Genomic DNA, 15797 nt, shown 5'->3' on the forward strand with positions numbered 1-15797 from the left:
TTGGCTATTTATTAGTACTTATTAAGCACATATTAATGCCTTGTTCTGCATGACCTTATTTTACACTTTTAATCCTACCCAATACCTAAACTTAACAACTACCTTCCTAACTATTAATAAGCAGTAAATTGGGAGCTTGTTGAGGGAAAATTTGTAGTTAATAGTTTGTGTTCCATATACTAAAGTGTTACCTTTTAATTAAATATAGAGCCGTTTTACTCAAGATGCCTTCAAAGGAGAGAGCAAAAATGAGCATAACCGATGTCCACCGATGGAATTTTTAATGAATCATAACCAACATGTATTTTTTCTTGCAGGAATAACATTTCCCCAAATCTTGGAGCTGAATCAGTGTGTGTCTGAATCATGTCCAAATATAAGAAAAGGGGAAATTAAACTAGATAACTCTCTAAATATAATAGCCCCATACTGAGTAACCAACGAACTAATAAACCCACGATTTGGGCAGATCTTGTTTTACCTAGTAACAGAAGGGTTTGGCATATGAAGAACCAATAATATTGTAGAATGATTTGCCATGTTCCTATCCTATATAAACTGCTGTACTATTTTTGCTGGTGGGATTCTCTGAGATTGATGTGATGTCCTCCGGCCATGATTAAAGCATATTCTAAGGCTTAGTCTGGAGTCTGGTTATTGCTGCACAGCAAGACACCTAGAGATCTTATTTATATAGTGTCAAAAGGGTCAAAAGGGTCAAGACATTAACCGACTCAGCCGACGACAATTTGGAAATGCAGTAGAGGATAAATTATTACTTGCCGACTGTAGACGTTCAGGGGTGTCGGTTAGGAGCCCGACCCAGTTAAAGTCAGGTGCGTAGGGGAAAATCTACCACATCTAATGGTATCTAAAAGTTTTTTTTCTTCTTCTCCTCACTAACATTCGGATATTAAAATTGAATAAAACAGCTACGATAAAAAAATAATAATAACTAGCTAATTACTTTAAAAGTGAATCGATATATTGCTGTCAGTTCATATAGCTATTAACACCCTCTCCGAAAAGCGGATGCAATGAGACTTGTTTTCATGTTTGTTCATGCGATGTTTGGCATAAAGTCAATTCTATTCATGTAGTCTAACAATTGATAAGCCTGACGTTTTATTTTTTATTTTTTAGCTCATTCTATATGTTTGTTAGGCTTTTATATGTGGTTTATCTGAAATAGATGATACTACAATAACCGGAATAGACGGGATACACAACATATAAGCACCATTTCGTCCATTTTTTTTAAAATTTAGAATACAATAAAAGGCTCAATTAATGTTAATCTTAAAAAATACTAACAATTTAAGAACACTGAACACTACATACATGTTTTCATACTGATATTGCACTTAAACTGCACTCTTGTCAATTTTGTGTGCAGTATGAATCAGACAGTCAGTGAACGGACTGTAGGTGATACATGGGCACACTGTCTGACACTGAGATTAAAATTATATACATTCAAAATCAAATTTTAGACAATTCAGGAAACTGATTTCAATATTTGTATAAAGCATTTCATTATACTTTTTCGTAATAATGGCATGACATTTGTGATGGTCCAGTGAGTGTTGTGCACCAGACTGAGAGTGTTTTTTGTGAGTTAAGCCAACAGCAGATGGTGAATGGACATATGACCCACCATCCTCATTCAACCAGCACTGGTTCAGAGGGAAGAACAGGTGCGTCGTCTGATACAGTCCCCCCTGAAACCTGAACTCGTACTTTCATTCCCCCTCTCACATTCACTTGGCCTGTCTGCTGCTATGCTTCACGGTAGACTTTTCCAATTAGTCTCACCCGTGTAACCCCGCTGGTGTCACATGAGACGGCATATGGGCCATTGTACTTATAAAACTCAATCTGACAAATGAGACACTGCATTCAATCAAATCCCACTTGTGGCAAAATCATTTAAGCCCTGAATATACTGAAAAATGACATGAGCATAGCTGAACATGGGATTGCGTCAATCAATTAGTGGCCAATTCCTCAAGTAATTCAGTTATTAGTCACTTTTCTGACATGCAACACCAACATCTATGGTCTTTAAAGAGGTGTGTGGGGGGTGGGGGGATGGGTTGGGGGGTGTAATGCTATTTCATGCATTCTGACTTATTTACTGTTAAAGAGTTGCATTCTTATGTTAAACATGGCCAAAGTTTCAAAACATGAGTTGGACGTATGATGGAGTATTTCTGTGCCAAACCCACTACTTCAGAATCGGTACAGGATTCTGAGAGTTTTTTCGAGTGTGTACTGTCTGACATCAAAAGAGAGCGGAATTCCTTGTAAAGGCACTTCTCCTTGATAAGCACGCGCACACACATTACCCAGAACAACAGCACACCCATCAACGTGTTTCGTTAGTGTTACCAAAAACCGATCGATTTTTTAACAATGGCTGTGTCCCAATTCAGGGCCTGCACCCTTTGAAGGCTGCATACATAATCGAACCAGTCTCATTTCAGAATAATAACCGTTAGATTGCAACATAAGAAAGAATTTAATTTAAAGTAATTTACACCTCACAATGAATATCAGTCAATTTTATTATGGTTACTTTTCCTAAACATGACATCCTTGATGAAGTACGCAGCCTTCAAATGTGACCTCCGGAGGACGCAGCCTCCAAAATGAGACGCAGCTCCTGTCACCGAAGGAGTGTGTTTTTGGTTGTGAGGGAACAATTACCTTTTTCAGCTTCCCAAAGAACCCATCGTTAAGGAAACAGTGGATGTTTTTCCGGGGCAGCAACAGAGTTGTGCACGTATGTTTGTTTGTTCCCGAAATTTCGGTGATGAATGTTTTGTAAACAAGTCCCAGTTCGGCACTGGATTTGCAGGTTGGGGCGGTGAGTAAAGCTGCATCAGATGTCTGTGTATTGTTGGCAATTGGCATGCAAGTGCATATAATGTAAACAACAAAAACGTTTTTATTCCCTTTTTATTTATAAAGATGTCGTAGCTAGCAGACAATCTCTACGCAGAAGCTGCACGCGCTCGTGACTCTTTAGCTCTGCCCATGGCACTGACGGCAGGCACGCCTCCAGGAGCTCGGCTTTTTCCGGAAAGACTTGGTTTAGCGTGTCTATCTTTTATAAATATGACAAAACTAAAGACTTTTCGGAGATATGTAGGATACATTGTTACTCTATATGCACTCAAGATTAACATGAGATTGGTAGAAACTGTGTGTGACTTTAATAGTGTGTTTAATGTTGTAGATGTATTTCAAAGATTGTAAGATTGTAAAGAGTATAAGGATTTTCCACTTCTGTGACCACACAAACAATCAAACGTTCACATACACCAATACAAACATGTACGGACCCTCACAGTGGAAGTTTTACAAGTTTAACGTGATCTTTTTCATCATTAAAATACAGAGAGCGGGAGGGGAAATGTTCAGTTCACAGTTTTGTTGTGGCCACGACATATTAACTTGAAATCTTTATATCGTGGACATGTGATTTGAAGTTCTCAAGATCTTATGTTGTATCCTATATATACATATGTGTATTATTTATATATATATATATATATACACACATATACATATACAAACACATACAGTATCGTTGAACAGTTTGGGGTCAGTAAGATTATTTTCCTTTTAAAAAATCTACTATTCTAATATAAAAGACATATATTATAATACTTAAATTGATCAAAAGTGACAGTAAGGACATAATGTTGCAAAAGTTTTCTATTTCAAATAAATGCAGTTCTTTCACCAAAGAATCCTTTAATATTAATAATAATAATAAATGTTTCTAGAGCACCAAATCAGCATATTCAGAATGATTTCTGAAGATGATCATGTGACACTGAAGACTGGAGTAATGACTGCTGAAAATTCAGCTTAGACATCACAATCAATCAATCAATCAACAAATCAATCAAGCAATCAATCAATCAATCAATAATTTGTGTTTCTATGGTGTTTTCTTGCAAACCTGTGTAATCACATTAGGCCTTAAGACAGCTGTTTCATGTAACTTCCGCGTCTAATGTGCCAAATTACGATTTGTAATCATATTAGTATCTGTATTATAAAAGTTTATATAAAATTAGCTAGGACATAACCTGTTATACATGCACACTGTCAGTTTCCAAAAACTTTCAAAGAAATTACCATGCAAAACACAATAGAACATCCACAGAGATGTTCTCATAAAAAGGAAGCGAGGGGTAAAATCAGTAATAACAACAGAGTTATTAAGCCACCAGGCTGGCATTTCCCATTATGGATATTAAACTGTACCTCTGCTGCACTTAACCTGCTGGGGCATTTCTAAATCATCACTACTATTTCACACCCGCTTTTTCCTATGCACTCCATTCTTTGTATGTAAATCTGAAACTCAAACACAGAGTCGGGTGCTTCTCTCTCATAAGCAGCCCAATAAATCCCTCCTCATCACACTGTGGGGATTTGGCCTGTAATACAGCTGACGTGACTCACCTACCGCATGGAGGGAAGGAGAATTAAAGGAGGAACCCAAGCAAAACCAGGCTTTTAAGTTTGTTCTTTGCTTTACTCACTGCACCAGCCTTGTTGTTGGCTCAACAGTGACTTTTCAGGTGGTCAAAAGAGGGGTGAGTGGACGCAGGTGTGGGGTCATTGTGTCAGTACTACAGTACAAACCTAAAGCTACTGCCTGGGGCAATCACTGCCCACAGGGATCCATTTGAGGAAAATTGGTCTGCCCGTCATTTAGTCATCAGAGCGGCACAGCAGAGTGGCAAGCATGCAGTCTATTCAACCCCGATGTATGTGGCTACAGAAAACGCAAGCAGCTGCAGGCAGCTTTAGGGCCCACAACTCACAGAGCACCGAGTCTGACATACCCTGTGTCCAAATGTGCATACTATCTATCCTAATTACTATAAGATATTAAAATAATGTGTCCCGACTCCCAGTGAAGTGAAGTATGTCAACGAGAGTCTGCCAAAACTACTCGGATGGTCAACTGATTCCAGAATATTTTGAAGTATGGATCCATGCACACTCTAATGGTGAATACCGCCCACGACTCATTGTGCTTTGGATGAGGATTTGGCCCAGAACTATAAACATGGCAGATGTTCTTGAGACCAGCGGTTAAGCAGAGATGCCCTGAAAGAGGTTTACGTGATTAATAATCAATATGTAACAGTAATAGTTCATCTGCAACAATAACTTTTATGAAGATGAAGAATAGCACAATAGCAAAACGGATATGTCTGGCATTTAACTAACTGCAAAAAAACATGAGATGAGTTGTCTGCAGGAAAGACCCACATGATGAATGTGTAACGTCTTTTCCAATGTTGTTATTGTTAACTAAAAATATTAAAAATAGCTGAAAATTAACTGAAATAAAGCTGGAATAAAATACAATATAATTATTAGATGTAGACTTATTCTGCCGATATTCGGTAATGCGATAAATCGCGATAATGAATATGCACAATATTGTAATCGTCGGCACTTCAGAATACCGTAAATAATAATTTATTACCAATTATAATTTTTTTCATAATTCAATTAAGAATACTTTACCCATCAATCGTATAAAATGCACAACACCGCTGTATTCTGCGTCAAAAAGACACGCGCTCAGATGTAAACAATCCCAACTTGCACGAGAAGCACATGGCGGAACCAGTGAAGGAGACGAGCTGAATGAAAGTGCGCGTTCACTCTCTGACAGCAGAGGGCGCTGATGGAACACCAGCGTGCAGCGGTTACCACGGAAACCGTGCAAACAAAGTAACTGCGCTAGTGAAGTTTTTAAAATGCTTCAAACAGCCATTCATTTTTTTGTAATCTCAGTGTTGTTCATCACAGCACCAAATACTGAATACTTAAAAAAGACTTAAGCCGGGGACACACCTAATGATTAGCTGAAACATTCTAAGACTGAACTGAACACACATACCGATTGTTTCCTTCGACTGGAGCCGATTTTAATCGTTGACAGTCGGAGAACAACACAAACGTTTATGGTTTAGACCGCTGCTAAGCAACACACTGTGAGCGGGATCTTGAAAATGGATGTAAACAAACAGCTGGCGCTCTTCATCTGCAGCTATATTTGTGTGGAAAATAACAAAAAAAGAGGAAAAACGCGCAGGATATGGGTGAGGTCCTGGCCGGAGAGGCAACATGGACTTTAATTAATCTATTTTTAGAGCTTGCACTCCGGTGGTGTCGGCCGTTGTTAAGCAATGTTAAGCTGCGATCCTCAATGAAGCTTGTTCGACACTGTCACTGTACAGACCATTAAATTACCACAGAAGTATACTACACCAATGCAACCCTAAAGGGCATTTTCACTTTCGTGATCAAAGGGGCAGGACTCTTTATATTCTCTCTGTATATATTGTATCATTAACTGTTAATTTTGTATCTGTATCTTTCCAGATAAATAATATATATACAAAACATGATAAAAAAAATAAAAAAAGTCTAGTCATTATCTTTATCACTTGTTGCCCCCCTATTGGCTGGTGCCCCAGGACACTCGCCCAATCCCGTCTATGGATAATCCGGTCCAGTATGTCCAGTACCTGACACGTTTAAAGCTTCCGCAATAGCAGCCCAGCTTCTTTCCTTATGGTATTCCTTCGAAGATATGTTGTATAGACATTAGTACTCTTGCCAGAGTCCAACCAGTTTTTCTTCCATACCAGTTGTCCAATGTGTTTTTATGTTGCAAACTTTTTTGACGCAATTTCGCCGCTTGCTTACAATCACCTGACACAGTCTCCAAGGAAACAGAGACGTCATCGGTCGCAAATATTATGCTGCCTTCACGTGCTCTCATCGCTATTGTAAAGATGACTTTCCTTGAAAAAAATTGAACGCCCCCCCAGTTCGAAACTTGAAATCACTACTTCAGAAGTGGGAATTATCAAATTTGAGAAGAATCTTTGTGAGGGGGAGTGGCAATGACTGTTTCTAAAATTCTAAGACTAGAATCTTTAGACACAGCACACTGCACGATTTTATGCACCAACTGTAAACACCGACTGAACGCAACTGGCTCTGACTCGGCGCGATTGGACATGATCAGTCGTAAATATCAAATTACATTCATAATCGGCCTTACAATCGTTAAATGTGTGCCCAGCTTTAAAAGGATATTTATTTTCAAACCTAAACATTTTTATATTTTAATCTGGACTACAACATGCCCTAATGATTAGAAATGTTCTGATTATTTGTTAATGTTCAGTAAAACTTTGAAAACATACAGCTTCATTAGTTAACATGTTAATTCATTATCACTAAACTGACAATAAAAATACTTATAAAGTATTAATTATTATTAATTAATGTTAATTTTTTAGTCACTATTTAATAACATTACTAAAATCAAAATAACTTATTTAATGGACCTGAGATAAAACTAACAATTATCAGTTGTGTTTCTAAACTAACATTAACAAAAAATAACACTTTCTGTAATAAATGTAGCTATTGCTCAATCTTAGTTAATGCATTAAATAGAGTAAAGTGTTATCTGTTGTTCTTTATAGCCTAATTCTTTTGCATTTTAATCTCTTTGAAAATTTCAGTCAGAGTTGTTTTTGTTTTATTACGAAAAGAGTTCTTAAACCTGTTAAACTATGACAAAAATGGTTTTGCGACTTATTTTAATATCGTGATAATACCGTATATCGTGATAAAAGCTTCATCAATTAATCGCAACATGAAAATTTGATACCGTCACATGCCTAATTAGATGAAAACTAGAAGATTAGCAATGCTGTAACTAACTGAAAAAAGTAAGTTTAAGTGTATTACAATTACTAAAACTTAAATAAAAATAAAAATAAACAGAAGCTAAAAAAAAACTAAAACTAAAAACAGAGCGATTCAAAAAAAAAAATCCCAAAAATTACTCAAATTAAAATGAAAATTGAAAATATAAAAATAAAAGCTGATTCAATATATATATATATATATATATATATATATATATATATATATATATATATATATATATATATATATATATATAAAAAAACTGTAAAAGTATATAAATAACACTAAAAAACATTTTTTTTACCCCCCCTATTTGACATGGTATGTATATAGTACTTCGCATAACATAAATGAAATGAAATGTGGAGTGTGTATATAAGGATGTTAACTGTGACAAGATCATTGACAGGCCAGTTTACAGTGCTACAATGTGCCCAACTATGCAAAAAAACGGTGCATGGTTTCAAGATGCAATTGTAAGTATGACATGGTAGTATATCCTAAAGCTCACCCTTCTGTTACAAAAGTATATCTCCACAAAAAGAGGGCATAGTATAAGTAGGCAAACTGGGATGTAGCAAGAGATACTTAAAGAGAGTTAACCCAAATTTAAAAAAAAAAAAAAAAAAAAAAAAAGGTATAGGGGCTATTCCTTTAAGCCTACCAACACCTGCCGCGTCTCGGATATACTTCTCACATAAATTCACACACCGCAGGCTTTCTATATACATGCTTATGGTGAAGAAACACACACAACCACATGTATAGATGTACCCCAGACAGGTCCTATTACCGCCCACTTCCTCTCACATACTCTATCACTTTCCCTTGTTCTTTCGCTACCTCTCTCATGCGCCTGACTTCTCAGGTTTCAGTGAATCAGACCTGGTGAATAATGTATAAGGTACAAGCTGTGAAAACCTGGACAGCACTGTAGGCAGCAGGCAGCGACTAAATGCAAGTTTTAGAGCATACAGACAGACGGTATTCACTAGTGCTGTGTCGTATCCACCCACAGACACCGGTATCTTCATCAGCTCTGCTTTGCTTAAAGGGGACTGTCAAAAAAAAAACCAACATTTAAATAGTGAAATGGATTGTTCAGTGCCTCATAGAAATTATGCCATTTAGCACTAAAAGCTGTCCTAGAGGTCTGCCACAAAACATTGCTTTCTGTAAGGTTTTGTGGTTGGGGATTTGATTCATCCTACTTAAATGTTTTAAATTTGTTTGCTAAAAAGATTAGTTGAAATTAATTCAGTGCAGATTACATTATTATACAAGTAGGTATTTTTTTTGCGAGTAAAACACAAGTGATTTTTTCAAGAAGCTGACCATGTTGTTAAAATATATGTTTACAACTTTAAGAGAATATATAACGATTGTTTATGCATCATTTTACACACATTCATTATTCTTCCATCACCTTTCATCTCTTGTGAGATGTTTCATGTTTGTTCACAAATGAGATTTGTGCAGTTTGTTCAGACTCAAAATATTGTCCGTGTCCAAAATCGCATCCATACTACAGAACCGTAATTTTCTGCCTCCAGGTAGGCACCGCCCACAAAAACGTCATCGCTGTTTGGTTTATTTTCATGTCTCGCTAGAAGATGGTGACCACATCCATTCCAGTGCAATCAGTGATCAAATTCGCTCACTCTTTTTCATTCATTTGTTCAAGTGGACTATATTAGTGGAATAATGTAGGGAATAATGTAGGGAATAATGAGGATATGAGGCGATTTCAGATACAACTATCGATTCATTATGTGAAGAAGGCATATTCATTCAATAAGTCCAACCAATGAAACACTTCTACACAGCTCTCGAAGGCTATTGGGATGTGCTATAGTCAGTCATTAAAGGCAGCAAAGCGGTTGAGTGCTTCAAATGGGAGACACCTGAATGAACGAACATTATGAGTGAAGTGCATGCAAGTGAAAGAGAACAATTCGTTTAGTTAAAAGATTTGTTCAAAAACTAATAACATCATATATTCGTCACAAAACAAATGAATGAAAATCAATCAATATATGTGTAGTAGAATCATAAGTTATTAAATATTAGCAAAATGTAAACATTTTTCTGTGACTACACAAGTTCATGACTATGAAGACAATGCTCATTTTAAGAGTAATGGCTTTTATTCAGATCTGCAGTCCTGCCTAGCAAACACAGTCATTTAATTTGAAACAAAAGACATTTTATCTCTGTCTGCTGTGATAACTGACAACAAGCATCTAGAAAAATAGAGAATTATACTAGACTGGTAATTTCTTGCCTAAAAAAATAGCACTTTGTAACGGGCGGCGATGAGACTGCTCTCCAAAGCTCACGCCATACTTTCATTACCCCTCGTCTATTCCCCTGTAGGCCAGCTGCCATGCCAGCTTGGATCCTGTTAATGCTCTAAAACTGGAAAATAATTTCAAGGTCTCCGGGAATAGCCTGCTCTTTCCAGCCTTTTTATATTTATTTATTTTATCCAGAGTCACCTGTCGAGTGGCTGTGATTATGCATGCATGACTGGGCCTGGGCCATGCAAATCCTCCAGGCTCTTTCGCTGAGGGCTCGCTGACCTGCTTCCTGCTTTCATCCCGCCTCTAAGTACCGATCGCAAATGGCCAGGAACTAAATCAACAGCACATGAAAGGCGCTGAGCGTGGAGGAGAGGGGCCACATGGCTAAACAATCCCCTACCCACACTATCGTAAACAGCTTGGAATGTTCACGCAGAGCTGAGCACATTCACCAATGCCTCAACAACACTGTCTGTTATGCAAATGAGCTGGATTTCATTTCTATTCCACTGTTCTCAAAAAAAAAAAAAAATTATTAATATTTCACAGCCTGGTCTGGGTGTTTACTTGCCCCCTGTCTGGAGGCTCTGAATGCCAATATATTTGGCTATACATTTAAAATATCGATATACAGTGTAGCGCACTGCAAAAAATAAAGAGAATATTTTGAATAAAATCTATGATTTCAAAATCAAGTACTAGTCAGCTGATTGTTCTTAAAGTGTCATTTTTCATCATTAAAAATATTTTTTAAGCTATAAATAAATAAATAATACTTTTGAAAAATGAAATAATTTATAATAAAAATTATATAAAAAAAAAAAAAAAGAAAACAAATTTTACATTGAGCCTCATGGGTCCAAAAAATACATCACCTGACACTCATAAAACATTTTTATGACTCAATGGCCAATTGTCATTGGCATGTTTTTTATTCTGTTTTATTGTGCAAACAACTGAAGCACGTCACACCCATGAATTAAATATATTAAAAATAAGTTATCCAAAAAACTAAAGATGACCTCACTAATTGCTTTTCAAAGACTTGAAGGCTATCTAAAGGACCACCGTGCTCTACATTAAATATGAAATGGTTAGATTATCTGACATATTTCCATGTCTGTACCCTGACAATTACAATGTAGAAAAGATCTGAGGGGAAAACTTGATAAACATGTGTATGTGTGCGTGTGTGTGTGCTCCTGTATGCATCCAAGTTTCCCTGAGGTGTTCCCTGTTGCATACAGCATACTAATTTAAGTCTTCCATTCATATTCATTGTACAGAAAAATGCTATTCCAGAGACAATTTAAATAATGCTTTCATATTCAAGTTCTCTTGTCACTGTTCTGTTGGTTTAATATCAAACTCATGACTTTCCATTTCCATATTTTCTTTTTCATAACCTTTTGAGTTCACAGCATGCCAATAAATTCCCGCCTCTCCAGCTTTTGAAGAGAGATCATACAATTTAAATCAGGGATTGAGTTTCCCATTTGTTTCGAGTCAATGGGTAAAAGGTAGTCAGAACCTCTACGGATAACATTTATCTGTCATATTTGTTAAAATGACAACAGTGAGGGTACGAATCAGTCTGCTGCGGCACTCAGAAAGCAGCATCTGAGGCCCAGGGAATGAGCACCACTTGTTCAGCAGTACAAGAGGGAAATTGTCCCCCTCTGCAGCACACACAATATTGCAGGTGCTTAAATTATTCATCCTGTACGAACACTGGGGTCTCACTCAGAGCCAAAACTCCAGCCTCTTAATCTGTACTTTATATTCCATTTTATATTTTACAGCTTTGTTTACTCCAAAAGGGAGATAAAGAGCTTTTCATTCCAAAGACGTCTAGCTTTGTTCTTACTGTTGACAACAAAGAAAACAGTTCTGTGTAATTTTCATATATCACTATGTAACATTTTCTGTCAATTGCCTTCACCCTGCTGGCAGACAGGCATAAGAGTTGCACATATACAGTTTTTGAGTAATTGTGATACAAACGAATGCCAAATCAATGAATACCCAGTGTTTGCACAACAACTCATTTTTTTAAATAGTTAACTAGTCATCTAGAAAACAAACTGACTAGCTGACTAGTTGAACATTGTTTACTTTATGCAAATGATTGAGATAAATGAATGAACTACCCAGGGCTTGCCTTGCACAGCTACTTATTTTTTAATAGTTAACTAATCATCTAGAAAACTAATTGACTAGCTGACTTGATCATTGTTTACTTTATGCAAATGATTCACCAAATGCCATTTAGCTTTCTTTGCTGTTTCTGGCAAGCTTTGCTGACAGAGATGATGTGAATGTCAAAGAAAGTGTTCATATCTTCATCGTTTGCATTGAAAAAAAAAAAAAAAAATCATACAAAGCAAAAAAAACTAAAAAGTAATGAACCTTTTAGTTTCTGTCAACGTTTAGGCAAAATTTGACTTGTTTCAAGACAGTTCACACACATTTTGTCTTGTATTGGTTCCTTGTATTTGAACACACCAAATAAACACCATCTAACCAATGGCTTGTTTTATGAAAGCAAAACAATTTGGTTTCATTTTAATAGAGAGATTAAAATATAGCCAGCAACCAAGCTAGCACTGAATAACTATTCATATTTACATTTAAGGCATTTAGACTCTTATCCAGAGTGAATTATAAAAGTGCTTTATTGCTAACTATGAGAACTCGGTTATCAACAGATGGCAAGTAATATAACTTGGAACACTACAGTACCTGTTTAGTTGAATGAGGTCATGGATACCACATCCTTTCCTTGGTACATCTGTTTGTTGTCAATGATCACGTTCATTAGAATACTGACTGAATGTTACAAGCTATTTTTCAAATTCTGTTAAAAAAAAATTAACCTCCTTCAATATGGCAAAAGAGTCTTTTCATCTTATTTGCAAGACCTTGTAAATAAATGGTTCCTTTTGTAAATAGGCAGTGGTTACTTCTGTGTTTATATATATAAAAAAAATATTTTCTCAGTTCAACAGAACTACTATAACTGAATAACTTTTCTTTTAATCTGTTCATCTTGTATTTCTGTTCCCTCATCCACTTAGAGCAAAGTAAGAACATGACCCCTCCTGACTGCAAATCCAGACCATGTGTACTGACATTACAAACCAACGTCACCATATAGTCATGGCACACAATGGAGAATGTTAACTTTGTGGTAATGGCATGCACACTTTTTTTTTTCTCACTTACTCCAATCTTTTTCAGCATGTATTAGTAACGTATTTACCCAGAATTGCCCAGTTTGGGTGTGCCCTTCTGTTTCTACTGGGGTCTTGAGGCTCAAGTGGTCTTGACCTGCCCTGGGACCCTCTCACTGGGGCCACGGTGACAGGAGTGCTCCAGGGACCGCCACCAGTCCCTCCCTCTGCAAAGAGACTCACTGTACTCAGTAACTTCCACTTGGTCAAGCAAAAGATAATTTAAAAGATGCCAACTAAGATTAGGAAGTCCATATTACGAGCTGTATCAATTGGTTCTGTTTAACAAAGTAAGAATTACCTAGTCGTTTTTCCAAATCTTCAGATGCTACTGTGATACAGATGATCTTGTTAATGGAATCTTTTTTGCTATCATACTAATGAAAGTAAATTTTGCATTCAAAGTCACTCAATCACATTGCAAAGCAATTAACAGCACATCTGAAACAGACAATGCTCAGCTAAACACAAAGACGAAGACCTGTACATTGGGGAAGCGAGGACACAAAAACAAGATTAAAACCATGTAATACAAAGCTGGAAAAAGCACAAAAAGATCTGACAACCACGAACACTCAACAAACAGAACAAGGGAGCTAGTCAGGTCCGAAAACTGTGTATAAAAATGAGAATAAGATGCATTCACAAGCAAAGAAAAGAAGATGGCAAGGTTTAAACAGAAGGAATCAGCATAAAGCAGAGGTGAGACAAAAGAGAATTATGGGAGTATAGTTCTAAACAAAACAAGAGCAAGAACAAGAAGTCGAAACCCAGCATCTGAATATGTCAAATCAAAAGTAGAAGATGAGTATGTCCAAATATGCAGCGTTCATGAAATAGTCAGAGAAAAAGTTGGACACTTTACTATCCCATGAGGCCATGGGAGAGGAGTAAGAGTAGTCATATTCATAAATAGCAACAGTGATGTGGCTGACATTTTAGGTCACATGACAATGCCAACATGGTGGATGTAGTACACTGGGAAATAAATAAATAAAGATTTTATTCCTATAGTAGTATATAAATTAATTGATTTTATTCAAACCAAACATTATTATTTAAAATCACTGAATCAACCTAAATACATTAGGTTACACCAACAAAAATCACCAACAAATACTGTAAATATTCAAAAGTTTAGGATCAGTATGATTTTCAGTCTCTTATACTCACCAAGGATGCATTTATTTGATTAAAAATAGAGTAAAAACAGTAATTTTGTGAAATATTGTTTTTTCTAATTTAAATTCAAATAATAATAATACTAATTTAATCCTGTGTTGGCAAAGCTGAATTTTCAGCATCATTACTCCAGTCTTCAGTATGACATGATCCTTCAGAAATCAATATGCTGATTTGCAGCTCAAGAAACATTTATTATTATTATCAATGTTGAAAACAATAGTGCTGCTTAATATTTTTGTGGAAACCTTGATACATCTTTTTGATGAATAGAAAGTTCAAAAATAACATCATTTACTTTAAATAGAATAATTTGTGTTTTTACAGATTGTTTTAAATCTACACAAATGCATAAAGCACACTTTATTAGCAGTCAAGTAATGCAGTAAATACACTGAAAAGGGAACAAACTTGGATGCAGTGCGAGATATCCTACAGCGCAATACTCTGATACTCTTGGACACAAATTCAAGGTACTTTGGGATGTGATAAAGACCTGTTGCAATTGGTTCAATGAGAAATGCAAAAACAAAAATGATTATATATTACAAATAATATCAAATATTAAATAAAACAATCATGACAAATATATATATATATATATATATATATATATATATATATATATATATATATATTAATATATATTTATTTATTTATTTTTTTTTTTTAAAGTATCAAATTTATTTTCTATGATTAACAAGTTAACAGAGAGAATATATTTATTCAGCAGTCTATGAAATATTGTGACTTGGCATGATGATGGATTAATGATGTCGCTGTGTCCGTAGGAGGCCTTTGTGCTTGACTTTATATTTCTAGCATAAAAAGGAGTGAAACGAGAACACAACAGAGGATTTGAGTGAGGGGGGTTGATAATATGTAAGACTGGAACAAAGCCAGGAACAGCTGGATACCAGGGCAGCTGTTTTTTCTTTAATTATTTAATTATTTAATTTATTTATTTTGTGTAGGTCCTGAATATTTGTAGAAAGCAGCTATGATTAGATGAACAGAGAGAATAAAACAGAGGGATGCTCTGAGAGGAAGTGTGGTGAGTGTAGTCTGGTCCAATTGTAGGTCATGAAGGAAAGGCATGATTAGAAGAGTCGGAGGCATGCTGAGATGAAAATCATGTATTAATGTGTCTTTTCCCTGGCTTTCAACATTCATTCATTTTCAACCTTTATTTTCCTTTCTATCTCTCGTTCTTTCATGCACTGCCAGCCTCTCTTTTCCCCTCCCACTAAGCACTCGCCAAATCCTCAGTGAACCAAAGGTCTTGGTGAGATTGGGCAAGCCGATT

The 15797-nt window shown here is 36.1% G+C and overlaps 1 protein-coding gene across 2 annotated transcripts in view; it reads right to left on the reverse strand.

Moving 5' to 3' along the window:
* Positions 1-15797, reverse strand: part of gfra1a (gdnf family receptor alpha 1a) — an 85508-nt gene that overhangs the window by 55623 nt on the left and 14088 nt on the right. The window contains exon 4 of one of the 2 annotated variants that reach the window (XM_067386119.1): positions 13339-13476. The exons of the other annotated variant lie outside the window; for it this stretch is intronic. Coding sequence (XP_067242220.1) covers positions 13339-13476 — 138 coding nt within the window. The remainder of the gene's footprint in view (positions 1-13338; positions 13477-15797) is intronic. 2 annotated transcript variants of the gene reach the window in all.

The sequence above is a fragment of the Chanodichthys erythropterus genome, chromosome 5, assembly GCF_024489055.1.
Source record: "Chanodichthys erythropterus isolate Z2021 chromosome 5, ASM2448905v1, whole genome shotgun sequence".
NCBI classification, from domain to species: domain Eukaryota; kingdom Metazoa; phylum Chordata; class Actinopteri; order Cypriniformes; family Xenocyprididae; genus Chanodichthys; species Chanodichthys erythropterus.